The 15055-nt window shown below is 48.4% G+C and overlaps 1 protein-coding gene and 1 long non-coding RNA gene across 2 annotated transcripts; one reads left to right on the forward strand and one right to left on the reverse strand.

The window, feature by feature from the left end:
• Positions 1-1883: 1883 nt before the first annotated feature.
• LOC142053724 (uncharacterized) lies at positions 1884-7703 on the reverse strand. The gene is made up of 5 exons (XR_012659303.1): positions 6553-7703; positions 4313-5755; positions 3114-3212; positions 2736-2836; positions 1884-2131 (listed from the first exon to the last, which is right to left on the reverse strand). It is a non-coding gene; the product is annotated as an uncharacterized LOC142053724 (long non-coding RNA).
• A 731-nt stretch (positions 7704-8434) lies between these two features.
• TRIB1 (tribbles pseudokinase 1) lies at positions 8435-13901 on the forward strand. The gene is made up of 3 exons (XM_075085787.1): positions 8435-8871; positions 9264-9556; positions 11653-13901. The coding sequence occupies exons 1-3, from the start codon at positions 8569-8571 to the stop codon at positions 12119-12121; spliced, it is 1065 nt and encodes a 354-aa protein (XP_074941888.1). The 5' UTR covers positions 8435-8568; the 3' UTR covers positions 12122-13901.
• Positions 13902-15055: the final 1154 nt, after the last annotated feature.

Here is a 15055-nt window from a genome sequence, read left to right on the forward strand (position 1 = left end):
TGGATCTAATTGAATCCCTAGTGGTAATCAGTCTCCCAAGTTCTCAGATGCAAAGATGTACATACATTTTACATGGCCACATGTTGCACCTCCAATTTAGTTTGTGAAGGTGTCTGGATGCTGGAGTGTGCCTTCCAATGACACGTAACATTATAAATGCAAAATTATACCCAGATTAATTTGTACCGACAAGCTGGTGGCAGCAGGTTTGGTTTGCTACGTGTGGTGTTTGTACGAGTGTACCCTTAGATAGCTACAGTTCCTGGTATGGTCATTACCCACATGTTCCAGTGAGTAATCCTCTAAAGGAGATTGCTGTCTTGGTTACACCTTGTTGTCATACATTAAAGAGAGAGGCTTGACCCATAGCAGTGCTGATGGCCCTAGTGGAAGCTGCACTCAATCTGTCTCTGTGTTAGCTAATCCACAGGTAATAATGTGAACTGCCCGCTTAAGATGATGCAGCTGGGAGGGTAAACAAACAAATCTGAAGCAACACTTTAAATGAAGAGAACAAATAGTCAAGCACTCACTTATTGCCACTCTAAGTGGAAAGGTATTTTTGAACGTTCACATTCCTGCCTCAGAATACATGATCTTCCTTCTCTCCTATGCTAGCCTGAGCCAGGCAGCATCAGTGAATCAGAGCCTGAGCAGCAAGTGCAGGTGCAGCCTACATTCTGAAGTCCTTCTCCGTCTTCAGCTGAAAGAAATGGACTGATTTTTGGCAGTGCTCACCTGCTTAGCTTTAATAACAATCACATATGAGGTGAAGAGGCATATGCATTTGAATAGAGGTAGGTTTCCTTCTTTTATCATCAGAGATATCTCTTTTCAAGTATGACCATGGCCATATTATCCAGAAAAAAGACAAACACTCATGCACTTATGTCTGGCTTGCTGACAAGAGTACTTGAGTCCCATCAGAATCAGTGATGCACCACATAGATTCAACTGCTAGAGAAAACAGCCTGTATTTACTGAAACCAGTGAAGTTCTCCCCAAAATGTTTGTTATTTCTGAATTTAAACTGTACCATAACATTCAATGAAACCTAGTATGATGAGTGAATCTTTTTTTCCTCTGAACCTGGAATTTGAGCCATCCTCTTGATTTTTCATGCCTGGTTTTCTCTCGTTGTTGGTTCTTACAAGTAATTTTCCTTCTGAAATTGAAAGGTTACAGGCTTGGTCACCAGCATGAATTGCAGCTGGCACTTCACTAGCTGGAAGGACAGACTAGCCTCGGCAACTGGGGAAGGCTTCTGTGCCTGTCAACTGACCTGATGGAAGTTATAAACCACTACTGACTCATTGGGGTGGCTGTAGTTACTGACAGCTCTTTGCTTTTACATTTGCAAAGTTTGGCGTTTGTTATGCAGTTGTGACCTCTCTGTTCCCACGTGTCCTATGTCCCCCATAAACTCCGCTCTGGATAGAAGTAGCTTGAAAGAGTTAAAGAATAAAAACAAGGGTCCGTGATGAATAAGCTGATCTGCATGATTCACAGAAGTGGAAATTCAACAGCAGTTAAACCTTCACATCTTAATCTGTTTTGGCTGTAAGATATCGTATGTAAACAGGCATATGTTAACAGTTCACAGGGTAATTTGTGTCTCATTGTTTGACGTCAGAAATTTTGCAACAATATTTAAGGAAAGAAACTCAGAGGTGAGGTAGTTATTTTCTTTTCCGTAAGGGGTGCTTTACAGATGCAGCAAACTTCAGTGTAGCTGATAAGGGTCTGTCACTGAAACCTGGTGAGAGTCTGTCTCTGCCAGAGAACAGAAGTTTCACATAGTATATTGAGTCATTAAAGAAACGTCTAATCAAACATTAAAATAAAGGCAAAAGAGATCTATATACAACAGCTTTCAGTAGTACCCTGAGGTATGAGCCATTAACACAGCTCTCTCACTTGAACAGATTCTCCCCGTGAAGCAGAATTCTCCATTTTACAGCTAGAGACTCTGAAGTTTTCAAATCAGTGAAGCCATGATGTGCAAAGATAAAAACTAATCAGGCAGGCATCTCATGGAAGATTTAGCACACTTGTGCTAAAAGGAGCAAGCATTCCTCTGAATCAAGGACGTATTCATCATTACTGCTCCAGAGCTGTGATCTTATTCATTCTAGAAGAATCAAAAAGAGTAGGCTAAGTCAGTGCTCCCTTGAGAAACACCCAGAGCAAAAGCAGGGGCTGCAGGAAGTGATACCGATGACTCAACAGCCAAGGCCAACACACTGCCTTATTTTAGACAATGTCCTCTCGGACATACTCATGTTTCCTCATGAATGGCCGATGACAAAGGTCTTACCTACCTGTGGTCACAAGTAACTCATGACATTTTTCTCAAGAATACCTCTAGTATTGTGGCCAAAACTAGCTTAGAATTCACTGTGCAACTTGATTAACTTCCACTGCTGTTTCAAGTGAATGTTAATCTCCAACTTCCCTAAAAATCTCCATGTATGGATCCTGAGGTACTGTGTGGTCCCTTAACTGAACGTTTGCATAATGGATAAGTGCTCTGTTATACAGTGAAGAAGATGCACCTACGAAAGGGGCTTCCCGGAGTGGAAAATGTTAGAATATCCCAAGGACAGGTTTCCTTTCTCTTGCTACAGCCAAAGCCTTAAGCTGATGGTTCCTCACTACAAGTACAGACTAGTACTGACTACAAATTCCAAGTCTTCCATAAATAATGATTTATTTTCCGGTCATAATGTACTTACTGTTAATACATATTATTTCAAACATAGAACGTGGTCACAGCAATGCTCAGAGGAGAATCTTATGTGTAGGTGCCAGCGGATTCTAGGCTGCCAGCCAGGAGCTATAAGAAGTAAAAACATCAGATTGATTGTTAGGCAAGTAAAATTCTGGGATGGGTGTACATCGTACAGCAGATACCCATGTATGTGCTTAGCCCCTTGATGCATGAGTAATCTCAGCAACTGTGTCTCATGGTGTGTCTCATAATTTCAAATGCTGCAGAAAGTGCTGCGGTGGGCTAGCAGAGCCTGCCTCACTCGCTTTATTGTGATGTTAGTCCAGACCCGAAGACAGAGCTTGAAAGCATGCACATGAATTGAATTGCATGGGAAGCTTACCAAAGGAAGTGTTTGCTTGTAAACTCAGTATGAATAGGATCTTCTCTGACCGCAAGGGAAATGGAGAGACACTCATTCACTGTCTGCTTGTGCAATCAACTTTTGAAGTAAAAACAGGATTTGAGGTTTAAAACCTGAACCTTCACACGTCTTTCAAGCAACAGAAGAAGCCTTCATGCTCTTTAGGCTACAAAGGAACAAAGTCAGGAGGTGCTGCTCATGAGACTCCTTGGATTTCATAACAACGGGCTTATCAAAAGGGAATTACTTAGAGTTCCTAGCAACAGCAGCCCTCAGAGCAGCTTCTGCACGGGTTTGAGGGGAGACATGTGAACACTATTACATTGCACTTCTTTTGAAGTCACTACATGCTCATCAGGTTTATTAGATCTTAACAGTGAATCTGCTGCTGAGTTCCACAGTGTCTAAGGATGGTTGTGGGTTCACCACATATGCCATTCCTGCTATAAAAAAAACATTCCTTTTAAGTTCTTTATCACCTGGCCACACAACTACTCTGAGCCTTGTCTGTGCAGGGTGATTCTGTACACTAGTAGATTATGGACATCCTGCTGGTTTTAAGTTGCTGGTGTTCAATCTAGCAGTAGTTTAAGTTTCAGTACAGGGCTTGAGATAACTTGTAAAATAAAGATATTTACTTTTCATCACTTGCCTGATAGTTTCATATTAGTTGAAGTATTTGTGTACTGTGCCTCTCATCTGATAACTGAAACAATGACTTTTTAATTTCTTCCCATAGCAAGCAGCCAGTTTATTTATAAGTGGCCTAATCTAACAGAGATTTACTCTGTGTATCCCTTGAGACGTACTATCAAAGTTACCAGACCTGTCCCAAGCGCTTGGGAAGTGGGGAGATGGTTACACAATTCTCATTGCCTCTGGCTGTTCTAGTTACAAAGATAAAGGGTCAGAAAACTGGAGCAGTGGAGATAATCTTGTGAGCATCTAAAGAAAAGCAGCAGATCAGGTGAGTGTAGGCACTGGCTGAGGGTGAGACAGGTAGATGCTTGGATACTATGTAACAAAAATCCCTTTAAATAAAATAACATGTCAGGAAAAGGGAACGTCAATGCCTGACCACCAGAAATTCTGGATTCTTAAATCTTTGTCTAGCAGATGCAATAGTGCTGCTTGTCTGTTTTAAAAAAGAGAAAAAATATGTGAAAAGCAGCATTTACCTTGCCACAGCTCTGGCAAATCTGTGCTGGGCAAGACCCTTCCCTCTGCTGAGACATACAATACACATCCACAGGGTCTTGTTTCTGCTCGGGTCCCAGCTTCTCGCCTAGCAGCTGGGACTCCAGGAAGAGGGGAGACAGTGAGCAGTCCTGCTTGCTTTGACCATCATTTTCCAAGGCAGGATTTACTTTTTGTCATGCTTTTGTAATGTCCTTTGAGTGGGAGCTCCTCACACTTCCCTAGCATTTGGAAGGTGCCTGTTGCACTCTGTTGTCCTTTGCCAAACACAAAGACTGCTGATCTGTACTCCCAAAGGCCATCCCCGCCCCACCTCTCTGGTACCAGGACCCTGTTGGAGCGTCCAAGGCTGGGTGTTTGGTTCCTTGTAGTCTGCTGACTCACAGTGGTTCATTTTCTGGCACTTGGGTAGCAAGACTCATCGACAGAGTCAATGTTTTATCCCAAAGTTAGGTCTGTGAGTGCAATTCTGCACTGATCTGTGCTGCGCAGTGATTTACAGTGCTATCCATCCGAGATGCGTTACACTGCCTCCATTCATTTGGAAGGGCTGTAGAGGCATTCAGAGGCTGGACATTAGGAAAAACTTCTTCACCAAAAGGGTTGTCAGGCATTGGCGCAGGCTGCCCAGGGAGGTGGTGGAGTCTCCATCCCTGGAGGTATTTAAAAGAAGGGTAGACGTGGTACTTGAGGATAAGGTTTAGTGGTGGACTCAGCAGTGATAGGTTAGTGGCTGGACTCGATGATCTTAAGGGTCTTTTCCAACCTTAACGATTCTACGATTCTATGATTCACCGCAGGCACAACTAAGAATTGCCATGCAGTATTCATCGCATGTATGCTAAGCAGGTAGCCCCAAAAGAATTCTTTTTGGCGGAGGGGGAGATGGAATGATGAAGGCTTGTGCAGGGAAGAGAAGGAAGACACACTCCCCCTCCCCCTGATGGCTTTTGATTTCAGGAGGAGAGTAATGCAGGAGCTATGTCTGGATGCTTAAAAGCCTATGGTATGGCGTACAATGAACAAGAGACCGCTATGGCAAGTGCGGTAGCCCCATATTCTGCAAAAATCTTCTACTATTGAGATGCTGCAACAGTTCTGTTCTTCACAAACCTCTTCCTGGAGTTCCTCCTGTTCTCTGCACCGGTTCATAACCAAACCAGGCTTGCATGCAAGCACTGGTGGAAGTGGGTAAGCAGGACAAGTTTCAACCCTCTGAGAAGCACCATGCCGTGCAGGTCATCAGACACCATCTTTGGCATTCGGTTTTTTTGCATTTTGAGGATCAGCCAAAATTAGAAAAAAAGCAAGAGAAGCCAATGTGGGAATCAATTCTCTGCTTTGCATGTTGGAATGAATTTGGTAGGGGTGAAGAGGAGACTGGTTGCGGCCCTTTTCTTATGATCCATGCCCAAAACCTAAGACTGAAAATAAGGCAGCGAGCATTATTAATTTGGTTAATAATTGATACCATATGTTTATTCATTACATTAATGCTTTGAGTGCCTGAAAGCATGCCAGGCATTTTAAAGATGCAATGAAAGTTTCCTGCTGTCAGGAACTGCCCCCCATTTTGCAAAGACCTGCCACCTGGGAGATTTAAGCTTGGGTTCATCGGAGCCACATGTAAACAACTGAAGTTTGATCTACACAGTCAGCTGGGAGAGGGCACTCACCAGCACGCCTGGGATGAAGCACCCAGGGTTGTCTTTTCCTGGCCTTTGAGGACTGCGTGCCCAGCGTCTGTGCTCCAGTGAGCAGTGACACCCCCCCAGAGTGAGAAATCTGGGGAATCCCTGTCAAAGGAGGCTGGCCAGACACCAGGAGCCTGCGGCCAAACTGTGGGGTGCAATGCTGTGTGTACCTCTGTGCTCTGCTCTCCTCTCACACCTCAGATGGTTTTTTTGGGGGACAAAATGATGAGGGAGGCTTTTTGCCCTTCTTAAGGACCAGTGGGTGCCATCCCCCATTTGGCTGCCAGTAGCCTGAACCAAGCACCTGTGCTGGTCCCGGTGGCATAGGGCCAGCATGAAGTGACCAGCTGTGGACTCTAAGAGGCTTTAAATGGGTGGGAGGCTGGGGAGGTGAAGAATACGGCTTCCAGTGATGGGTGCAAATGGATGCTCAGTATGGCCCTTCTCCTCAGTGGGGACAACGAGCTGGCACAGGAGCTGAGAGAGGGGCAGCTTCAGGAGGGTGAGGACCAAAGGCACGTACTTACCCCAGGTGCACCGCTTGATTTTTACACCGACATCTTCACTCCTGCTCACGCTGCATCTCAGGCTGAGAGCACTACAGAGGATGCTGTTACATGCTAATAATGCCCATGAGTAGTTTTATGTAGGTCCATTGCTATTTTGATGTGTCTACACCCCTCCCCTGTCCCCAAAAGCACTGAAGCACCCCCCATCTCGCACTATCTCAGATGTAGGAAGCAGCCTGCACACTTCCAGGAAGGGAGAAGTAAAACAAAGGTCTGAGGGATACTCATGCGTGTTTTACCTATGAGAGGAACAAAATAAAATAGTGTGCTTTGAGAGTTGTGGTGAATCACTCAGAAACAATCTGCAGACATTAATGGAATTGTATTTCTGGGGAAAAAAAAAAAAGAGAAAAGGAAAATGCAGGCCCTGGGATATCCCTTTATGGCATATGCATTTTATGTTTAAATGCATTAATGGGACTGCTATGCTATGAGTCATCCCACACAAGAGTTTCATGTGTTTCTTAAAATACACTAGAAGTAGCTGAAGGCATGCACGGGTTTGCTGTGCAGTTATCTATCAGGAATCTGCGCGAATACCTGCATGCGTGGCATCACAGGCTTTAGAGCTGGGGGGCCCCCATCCTGGGCCCTCTCTGCTGCTTAAACGGACCAGGGTTGGGGAAACCAAACCAGGATAGGAACTGATCCTACAGAACAACAAAACGTGGGCTCTCTGTGTTATTAGGGAAGCCTCAGCCCTGAATTACAGAAACATTTGCATATATGTAAACAGAAAAGCTGGAGAGTTTCCTTCTGAAGCACTCTTGTCAAAACTACAGCTGTCTGCATTTTTTCCAGGGATGATTTGCTGGCTGGTTTTCTCTCGTTTTTTCTTCTGTTTACTAACAGCTCTGGCTGCAAATCTATTTACTATTGCTTTAAACCCACACTTCTGAGCCTGCTGGTGGCTGCTGAGCTCGACTCTCTGCTCCTCACAGGTCGCTTCGGCTGCTGCCTGCTGCTTGCTCTCAGTACTATTCCTTTTTCGGAGAGCAGATAGTTTTTACATGGGAAACACCCAATGCAAAGTATTTCTGATGGTGCTCGTTAAGTCCACGCTGGTGAATGAACGGTGGTAAATACACAACAGCTCCATGATGCAAACCCTGGCATGAACGATTGTTATTTAGTGATTAGTGAAAAGCAAGAATCGGGGCTGGAGGGAAGCATGGCCAGCGTATGAAGGGGAAGCTCCTGGGAACAGAGCTGCGCTCGATTTCTCTCCACAATTAGCCTGGCTTAACTTTTTGTTTTTACACATCGCAGGAGGCGATGCTGTCTCGAAAGCGCTACGGCGGCATTTGAAATTTCTGGCAGCGCTTCCCGGCGGCACACGCTGCCCGCGGATCAACCCGCGGCTGCCATTTCCAGGGCTGCCTTTGCAGGAGAGACGGTGACTTTCTTACCGCTTGCCTTTGCTAGAAAACGCTCCCTGCTTCTGCCTGTGCGCTTACAAGCGGGCGGTGGAGGCTTGAGGGTTTGGCCAACAGGGTCAGCTTGCAAGGGACGAACCCCAAAATACGGGGTGACCCGCGCCAAGCTCTGGAGACCGAAGAGACTGAGGCGTGCGTGAGATGTACTTGCTCCAGACCGGCTGGAGGAGCACGGGAGGGGGGTCCCCGCCGCGCCCCCGGTCCCAGCGGGTCACGCAGCCAGGCGGGGCGGCGGGAGACCCTCCCGCTTGCGTGGCCCGCTGCGGCCGGGGGCGCGGAGAGGAGCGGGCGGAGCGGAGCAGGCGTGTCCGCGCCTCCCTCCTCCCATTTCCCCGTGCGTCAGGGCCGGGAGGAGGAGAATCGCGGTTTTTTTTCTTTGAAAATTTTTTTTTTTTTTTAAAAAGCCTCCAACTACTTTAGCGCGGAGTCGGCAGCAGATGGTGGACACGGCCCGAGGTTTCGGCGGGGAGAGCGAAGGGATGCGCCAAGCCCGCACCGCCCGCCTCCTCTAGCTCCGCGCCCGCTCCCGCTCCCCTCCATGAGCCGCCCCGCGTCCCTCCTGCCGGCCGCCCGCTGCCGCAGCGCTCCGGCCAAGCGCCTCCAGCCCCTCCACGACGGCCCCGCCGAAGAAACTCCGGCCGCCAAGTGCCCTCGCCTCGCCGACTGCGGACCCCCGGACTGCCTCAGCGCCCCGGGGTCTCCGTGTGCCCCCGCTTCTCCCGCCGGCGGGGGAGCGGCGGGTCCCAGCCTCATCGCCTCTTACCTGCTGCTGCCGCTGGCCGAGCGGGAGCAGGTGTCGAGGGCGCTGAGCGTCAGCTCCGGCCGGGAGCTGCGCTGCAAGGTGAGCGCGGGGCTCCGCGGCTGGGGGCGAGGACGAGGCGGGCGGGGGGAGCCGTGCAAAACACCCTCCTGCTGCTCCCCGGTTAGGAACGCCCGGCCTGCCGCCGGTGGGGATTTACGTGCGCTGGAAGTAAGCTGTAACTCCGGGTTACCTCGGAGTACCTTCCCCGAAAGGCTTTGGGGATGGTCGTTTGTCTCATTCCTCCCCCCCCCCCCCCCCCAACTTCCAATACAGAACGACCGGGAAGAGTGTCGGTCCCGGCTCTGAGCGGCGGTCCTGCCGAGCCCTGGCTCCCCTCCAGCTCCCTCGTCATTGTTTGGGGAGAGTTGCTACGCGAGCGGCTGCTTTCAACGACCTTGAGAATGAATTTAGGTTTAATTTCTTCCTTACAGGTGTTCCCCCTCAAACACTACCAGGACAAGATCCGGCCTTACATTCAGCTGCCGTCACACAGAAACATCACCGGGGTCGTCGAAGTCATCCTCGGGGACACCAAGGCCTATGTGTTCTTTGAAAAGGACTTTGGGGACATGCACTCCTATGTGAGGAGCTGCAAGAGGCTGAGGGAAGAGGAGGCTGCCCGGCTGTTTAAGCAGATCGTATCCGCTGTAGCTCACTGCCACCAGTCGGCCATCGTACTTGGTGACCTCAAGCTCAGGAAATTTGTCTTCTCTAATGAAGAAAGGTAAGCAGTTGTCAGCAGCCAGCCCTGGGGTGCGTGGGGAGGGAGGAATGCCGCATCCAGAGATGCAAAAAGCATCCCAGGGAGTGGAAACAGCCATGTCAGCTAGACATCACCTGCAAGCGACCCGATTAGGTCCTCATCGCGCGTGTGTAGCAGCTCACAGATCCAACCGGTACGCGCTTGCTCTTAGTTAGATCCCGGGTGATGAAAGGGAGGAAGCTCTCCGGGAGCTTCCTCTCATTCAGCAGAAGTTCAGTCAAACCCGCTTGTAGACAAAGGGACAATAGTTTGGATGCTCGTTAATGCCAGAAGATGTCATGTGTGCCTCTCATTCAGTGTCAGACGAATAAAAGGCAGAGAGAAGGAGAGGAGGGAGGCTGCGGCGTTGGGCTGGGGAGGGGGATCCCGTCCGAGGGAGCAGGAGGAGTGAGGAGCCAGAGCTCTGGTGCCTCCTCACCCTGTGGCAGAGCCGCGGCCAGGAGAGGGGTGCTTGGGAGGGGTCTCCTCGCTGAAATCCCCACTGATCAGGGTTACGCTGCTAGCAAACGACTGGCTGCGTCCTGTGAGGCTTTTCTCCCTCCTCTGCTACCCGTGGTGGTGCTTTCTGTGCCTCCTGCACCCATGGATGTGGGCGCACACAGGCACAAAGCTGGGACATGGTTAAATATTGCTTTGGAATCCTGCACTGAAGAAAAGCACTTTGGTAAAACTTAGCCTAAAGCCTAGGTTTATAGAAGGGAGATCCAGCATCTAGTTGTTAAATTTAGATTAGGGAAATAACTCAGTATTTCCCTGGAGTGTTTGCTGCTCTTGTAGTGCCTCACCGCATGTGGCAGAGCCAGAAATACACTTTTTTTTTTTTTTAATCAGCAAAACTGGCTCTGTCTAGCCGCTTATCCTGTGGAAAGCTGAAAAAAATAAGTAAAAGCTGTAATGGAGTTGAGCTTAATCTGATTAAACTGGAGGTAATATTACTGAAACAGAAGAAAAACACAATTTGGTTTGTTGGTTTTTTTTCTTTTAACTGGGCTAGGGCTTCTTCAGGATATCGTTTATAAATGTGATAAGAAAATTAACCAGCACTGCCCCTCTTAAACAGAAACAACCATATGTTGACATGCAAAGAAAGTAATTCCTTTGAAGGAAACTATTGCAGCTTTTCCCGCCCATAAGAAGATGAAACATTTGTTGAAATGTTACATTGCACACAGTCTCGCTCATTTGGAAATAATGCGTTGCACAGGCGAGTGTCATGTGCATCCCATTTGGCAAGAAGAGGGTTAAGCAATGGCAGGCGGACTTGGGCTCTCCGGCACAGGTGCAGTTTCAGGGCTCCCGCAGCCAATCCCGGGCCCACGGTTCGTGTTGAGTCATATTTTCCGTTTGCAGAACCAATGGGTATTTGGTGAGGTCACACTGAGGACAGGCTGCAGCCAACGCATCTACACCCCGGCAGCAGGCTGCAAGGCAGCGCAGAGCCCTTCCAGGGCGAGCTGACGTGAAGCTCCCCTTTCCCCCTGAAACGGGAGGTCGGGGTGGACGCATCTCCACCCAGGAGGTGGCAGGTGCAGTGGTACCCTTCAGAGAGGCAAAAAGAATAATTAAAAAATAAAATTAAAAATTAAAATACAAAACTCAGCAGAGCTGATGATTCCCACAAGCGCAGAAGGGAGCTGGACTTTGCAGTCTGCAAAAATCACGCAGCTGGACACTGTTTGCTCAAAGCCTGAACGGCAAATAGCAGCGTGTTCAACGCATTGTAGCCGATTAACGCCCTGCAGCTGCAGCGCAACCTGCGTAGATGGAAGGTGACTGGCTGGTGTTCCTTGAGAGCCCTCTGTGTTGTGAAAATCCCCAGTAAATAAAATAAGCAGGCATCACTGAGCGCCTACCCGATGCACAGAGCTGCGCTCCCATTCCACGGGTCCAGGATTCCAGGCAGCTTCTCCGCTGCACATTAACAAGTGTTTCCTCTCCTTTTCTTCATGCCTATGGGAGAAGAGGAGTGGGGATTGCTGTGGCAGCGTGCTCACCAGGCTCGTCTGTGCCTGTGTGCTGCGTTTTCTAACCCGTGGCTTCCTCTCTGCCTTCCCTAGGACTCAGCTGCGGCTGGAGAGCCTGGAAGACACACACATCATCAAAGGCGAGGATGATGCGCTCTCAGACAAGCACGGCTGCCCGGCGTACGTCAGCCCTGAGATCCTAAACACAACAGGGACTTATTCTGGAAAATCAGCCGACGTGTGGAGTTTGGGAGTGATGCTCTATACCCTGCTGGTGGGACGCTATCCCTTCCATGACTCGGACCCTAGCACTCTGTTTTCCAAAATCCGGCGTGGACAGTTCTGTATTCCTGACCATGTCTCCCCCAAAGCCCGATGCCTCATCCGCAGCCTCCTGCGGCGGGAGCCCTCTGAAAGACTCACTGCTCCAGAGATCTTGCTTCACCCTTGGTTTGAGGCAGTCTTGGAGCCTGGATATACAGACCAGGAGACGGGAACTTCAGATCAAATTGTTCCAGAATACCACGGAGACAGTGACGATATTAGTTCCTTCTTCTGCTAACCCCAAAATCTCAAAAACCTTGGCGGTTCTCACCTCTGGCATCTTCATAGGGTTTCATTTTTCTATGTTTGCAAACTCAACAGCGTCTTAAAATGCCAGTATGGTCAGAAAAGCGACCTTGTTCAAAATAAACGCCAATCCATAGATCTCTGCTCCCTGAGCATACTCAGAGTTTCATCCTCTTACTCTGCTGGCAGGTCCGTCCCGCCGGCCCTGGAGGACCCGTGCAGCTTTGTGAGTGCCGCCTGGCTTTTCTCCTGCCTCCCGCGTCCTCCACCGATGTAACTGGCCGCACCTTCGCTGCTGAGTCTTATGGCTGGTGAGGTGTGAGACAGAAAGGCAGCCCCTTCTGCTTTCCCACGGTGGCTACAGGGGTGCGGAGCCCTGGCTGCGATGCTTAGGGGGTGGAGGGCATGAGGCACATGTCTAACTGAGCAAATCTGACAGAAATGGGTAACGAAGAGACTCAACTCGGCGTGCCACACAGGCCGGCTTGCAAAGTAGCCTTCTGACTGTAAGCGCACTTTAATGAGGGAAGGAGGTCTTCGCCCGCCATGGCCAGCTGCCTGCTCGCTGCTGCTCCTCCAGCTGATCTTACTTTCAGAGGCGTGAAGCTCCTAGATCCACCCATAAGACAAATCACTGCTGTGGCTCTTTCCGAAGCAGAAACTGGTGGATCTCCCAGCTCAATCCCCACCGATTCCATTCGCTGACCGGGAAAGCATTTTAAATAGACTTAAGCCTCGCGTTACCGTGGTGTAGCCTATATAACTTTATGCCCTCAGCGAGCTTGTCAAGTAGCAGGTCTCGTTAGCTCCGAGTGCCAAAACATATCCGTTTACCAAACTGTAACACTAGCGGCTGGGGTGCCTTCCCTTGGAAAATGATAAGGGGTATCTTGTACAGTACATGTAAACACAGTCGTGTTTTCCTACAGTCTCAACTCTCAAAAACATCACATCCCCTCTTCGCCCCTCTACCCACCAAAAAGTTAGTCTTAAGAGTAAAATCTCCATACGCCCTTAGTTGATTATTCAGGTATGTCGTTTGCCTCCAGCTACATTTTCCCCCCCCTTAAATTTTTTTTTTTTTTGCATGATTATTCATAGTCTTTCCAATGTGCGTGGATAATGAATATATCTAAATCATTAACTTCCTGGGTTGGGGGTAAGTAAAGCTTAGTCCTGCCTAAAATTTCTGCTTTGTTTCACACTTGTGTCCAGTGGCTTATGCAGAGAGATGTCCATTTGCCTTAGGCAAGAGCGCAGCTTCTGAAATGGCCGTGAGCTGGGTAACTTGCATCCCCGACACGGCACAGTTCGAGTGAAGTCATTTTAAGGGTAAACCCCCGGCAAGCTGCAGTCCCACCATGCGTTGTGCAAATACCATGTATACCTCATGGACTGTGTACTTTGTACATATCTTACTGTTTGGGGTTTTGTTTTCTTGTTTCGTTGTCCTTTGTTTGTCCTAATAAGAGGTGTCGAAGAGCAATTTAATGTGAATTATTGTTGGCAATACTAACTTGACAGAATCATGAGCATTAAGAGCAGGGCGCTACAGCTCTCCGTTGCACTAAACCTCTCATGATTGCTTGACATTTGTATCTGTGATACAGTTTAACCCTTCTATGAGAAACAGTACATTTGTATATATTGGTAGAAAACTCTGCCAGAAAAGCTAAAAACACTATGTCCAACTTGTAAATATGTATATGTATGTGGAAACCTGGATGATAAAGTCTGACTTGTAGAAAGTTTTAATAAACTTGGTTTCATAATGTTTGTCCCCATTTCTTGTGGTGTCTCGAGGGGAACGCAGCTTGAGTGTGTTTGGTTTAATCTGAAAACATGGGATTTGGCCTCAGAGAGGATCGCTTATCTACGGTCCCTATGTGTGCTCCATCATGCCTGAGCTGCTGGGGTCTGAGCCCTGACTCCCCCAGCTCTGCCTGGGGTTGAATCCCCTTGAGATGAATGGGGACAGCGGATGGCTTCTGCCTCTTAGGGGGTGGAAAGGGCCTGGGATGTCCCCTGAGCTACATGAAACGGGATGTCCTATTCATCTGATAAACAAGGAGTAGAGGCGTTAAGCTCTGCCTCTGAACTTTAGAAACCCTATTGCCTTTCAGCATTCATTACCATCTGTGCCCCATAGCGGAAAATGCTATGGCACTGCAAGGCTGTCACCCTGCACCTGTGTGCATGGCAATGTGATGCTCAAGCCAGTGGAAAATCAGTTCTCAGGTGTCTCAAAGTGAGCAGCCAGATGCAAAGGCAGCGGTTGAAAGCACTGGCTTTAACGGGGAGCTGGAGTCAGTGGGCAGGGGCTTGACCCTGCTGCCAGGAGGCAGCACGGAGGCTGCCTGGTACTCCTCTTAAAAATGAAGAGAAAGATTATTAGAGCTGCTTTTCTTTGTGTCGAGAAGAGAGGAGTATAAATAGCAGCAGTATCAAGGTTAGAGAATGTGCTTTCCTGAAAGAGATCAAGCCACCCTTGTAATCCACCCGGAGTGGTGAGATCATCGCTCACAAGTAGAGAGGAGGAGGAAGAGAGTCTTGATTTTTATTTATACTTTGCCTCATGTTTAACTTTGTCCTTCTGCTTGAAATCTGTTCACCAGAGCGACTGCTTCCAGGCAGCTCTTTGAGCAGGAGCAACTTTTAAATAGGCTGTGCTCTTAAAAGCGGAGTGGAAAGAGAAAAGGAGGGAATAGGGACCTGGGCAGTGCTAAAGCAAAGCGCACTGACTTTCATTAGGCACCTTGACTCCCACTGCGAGAAACCAGCAATCACTGCAGTAAGCATATTTTCTTAGCACTTACTGAGTGAATGTCAGACACCAAAATATCTCAAGTTACTTTACTGATGTTATTCTAGCAAGACTTGTAAAAATACATGCACCACATAGCCTGGCTGATTAAATTACTCCCTG

This window comes from Phalacrocorax aristotelis, chromosome 2 (assembly GCF_949628215.1).
Source record: "Phalacrocorax aristotelis chromosome 2, bGulAri2.1, whole genome shotgun sequence".
In the NCBI taxonomy this organism is placed as follows: domain Eukaryota; kingdom Metazoa; phylum Chordata; class Aves; order Suliformes; family Phalacrocoracidae; genus Phalacrocorax; species Phalacrocorax aristotelis.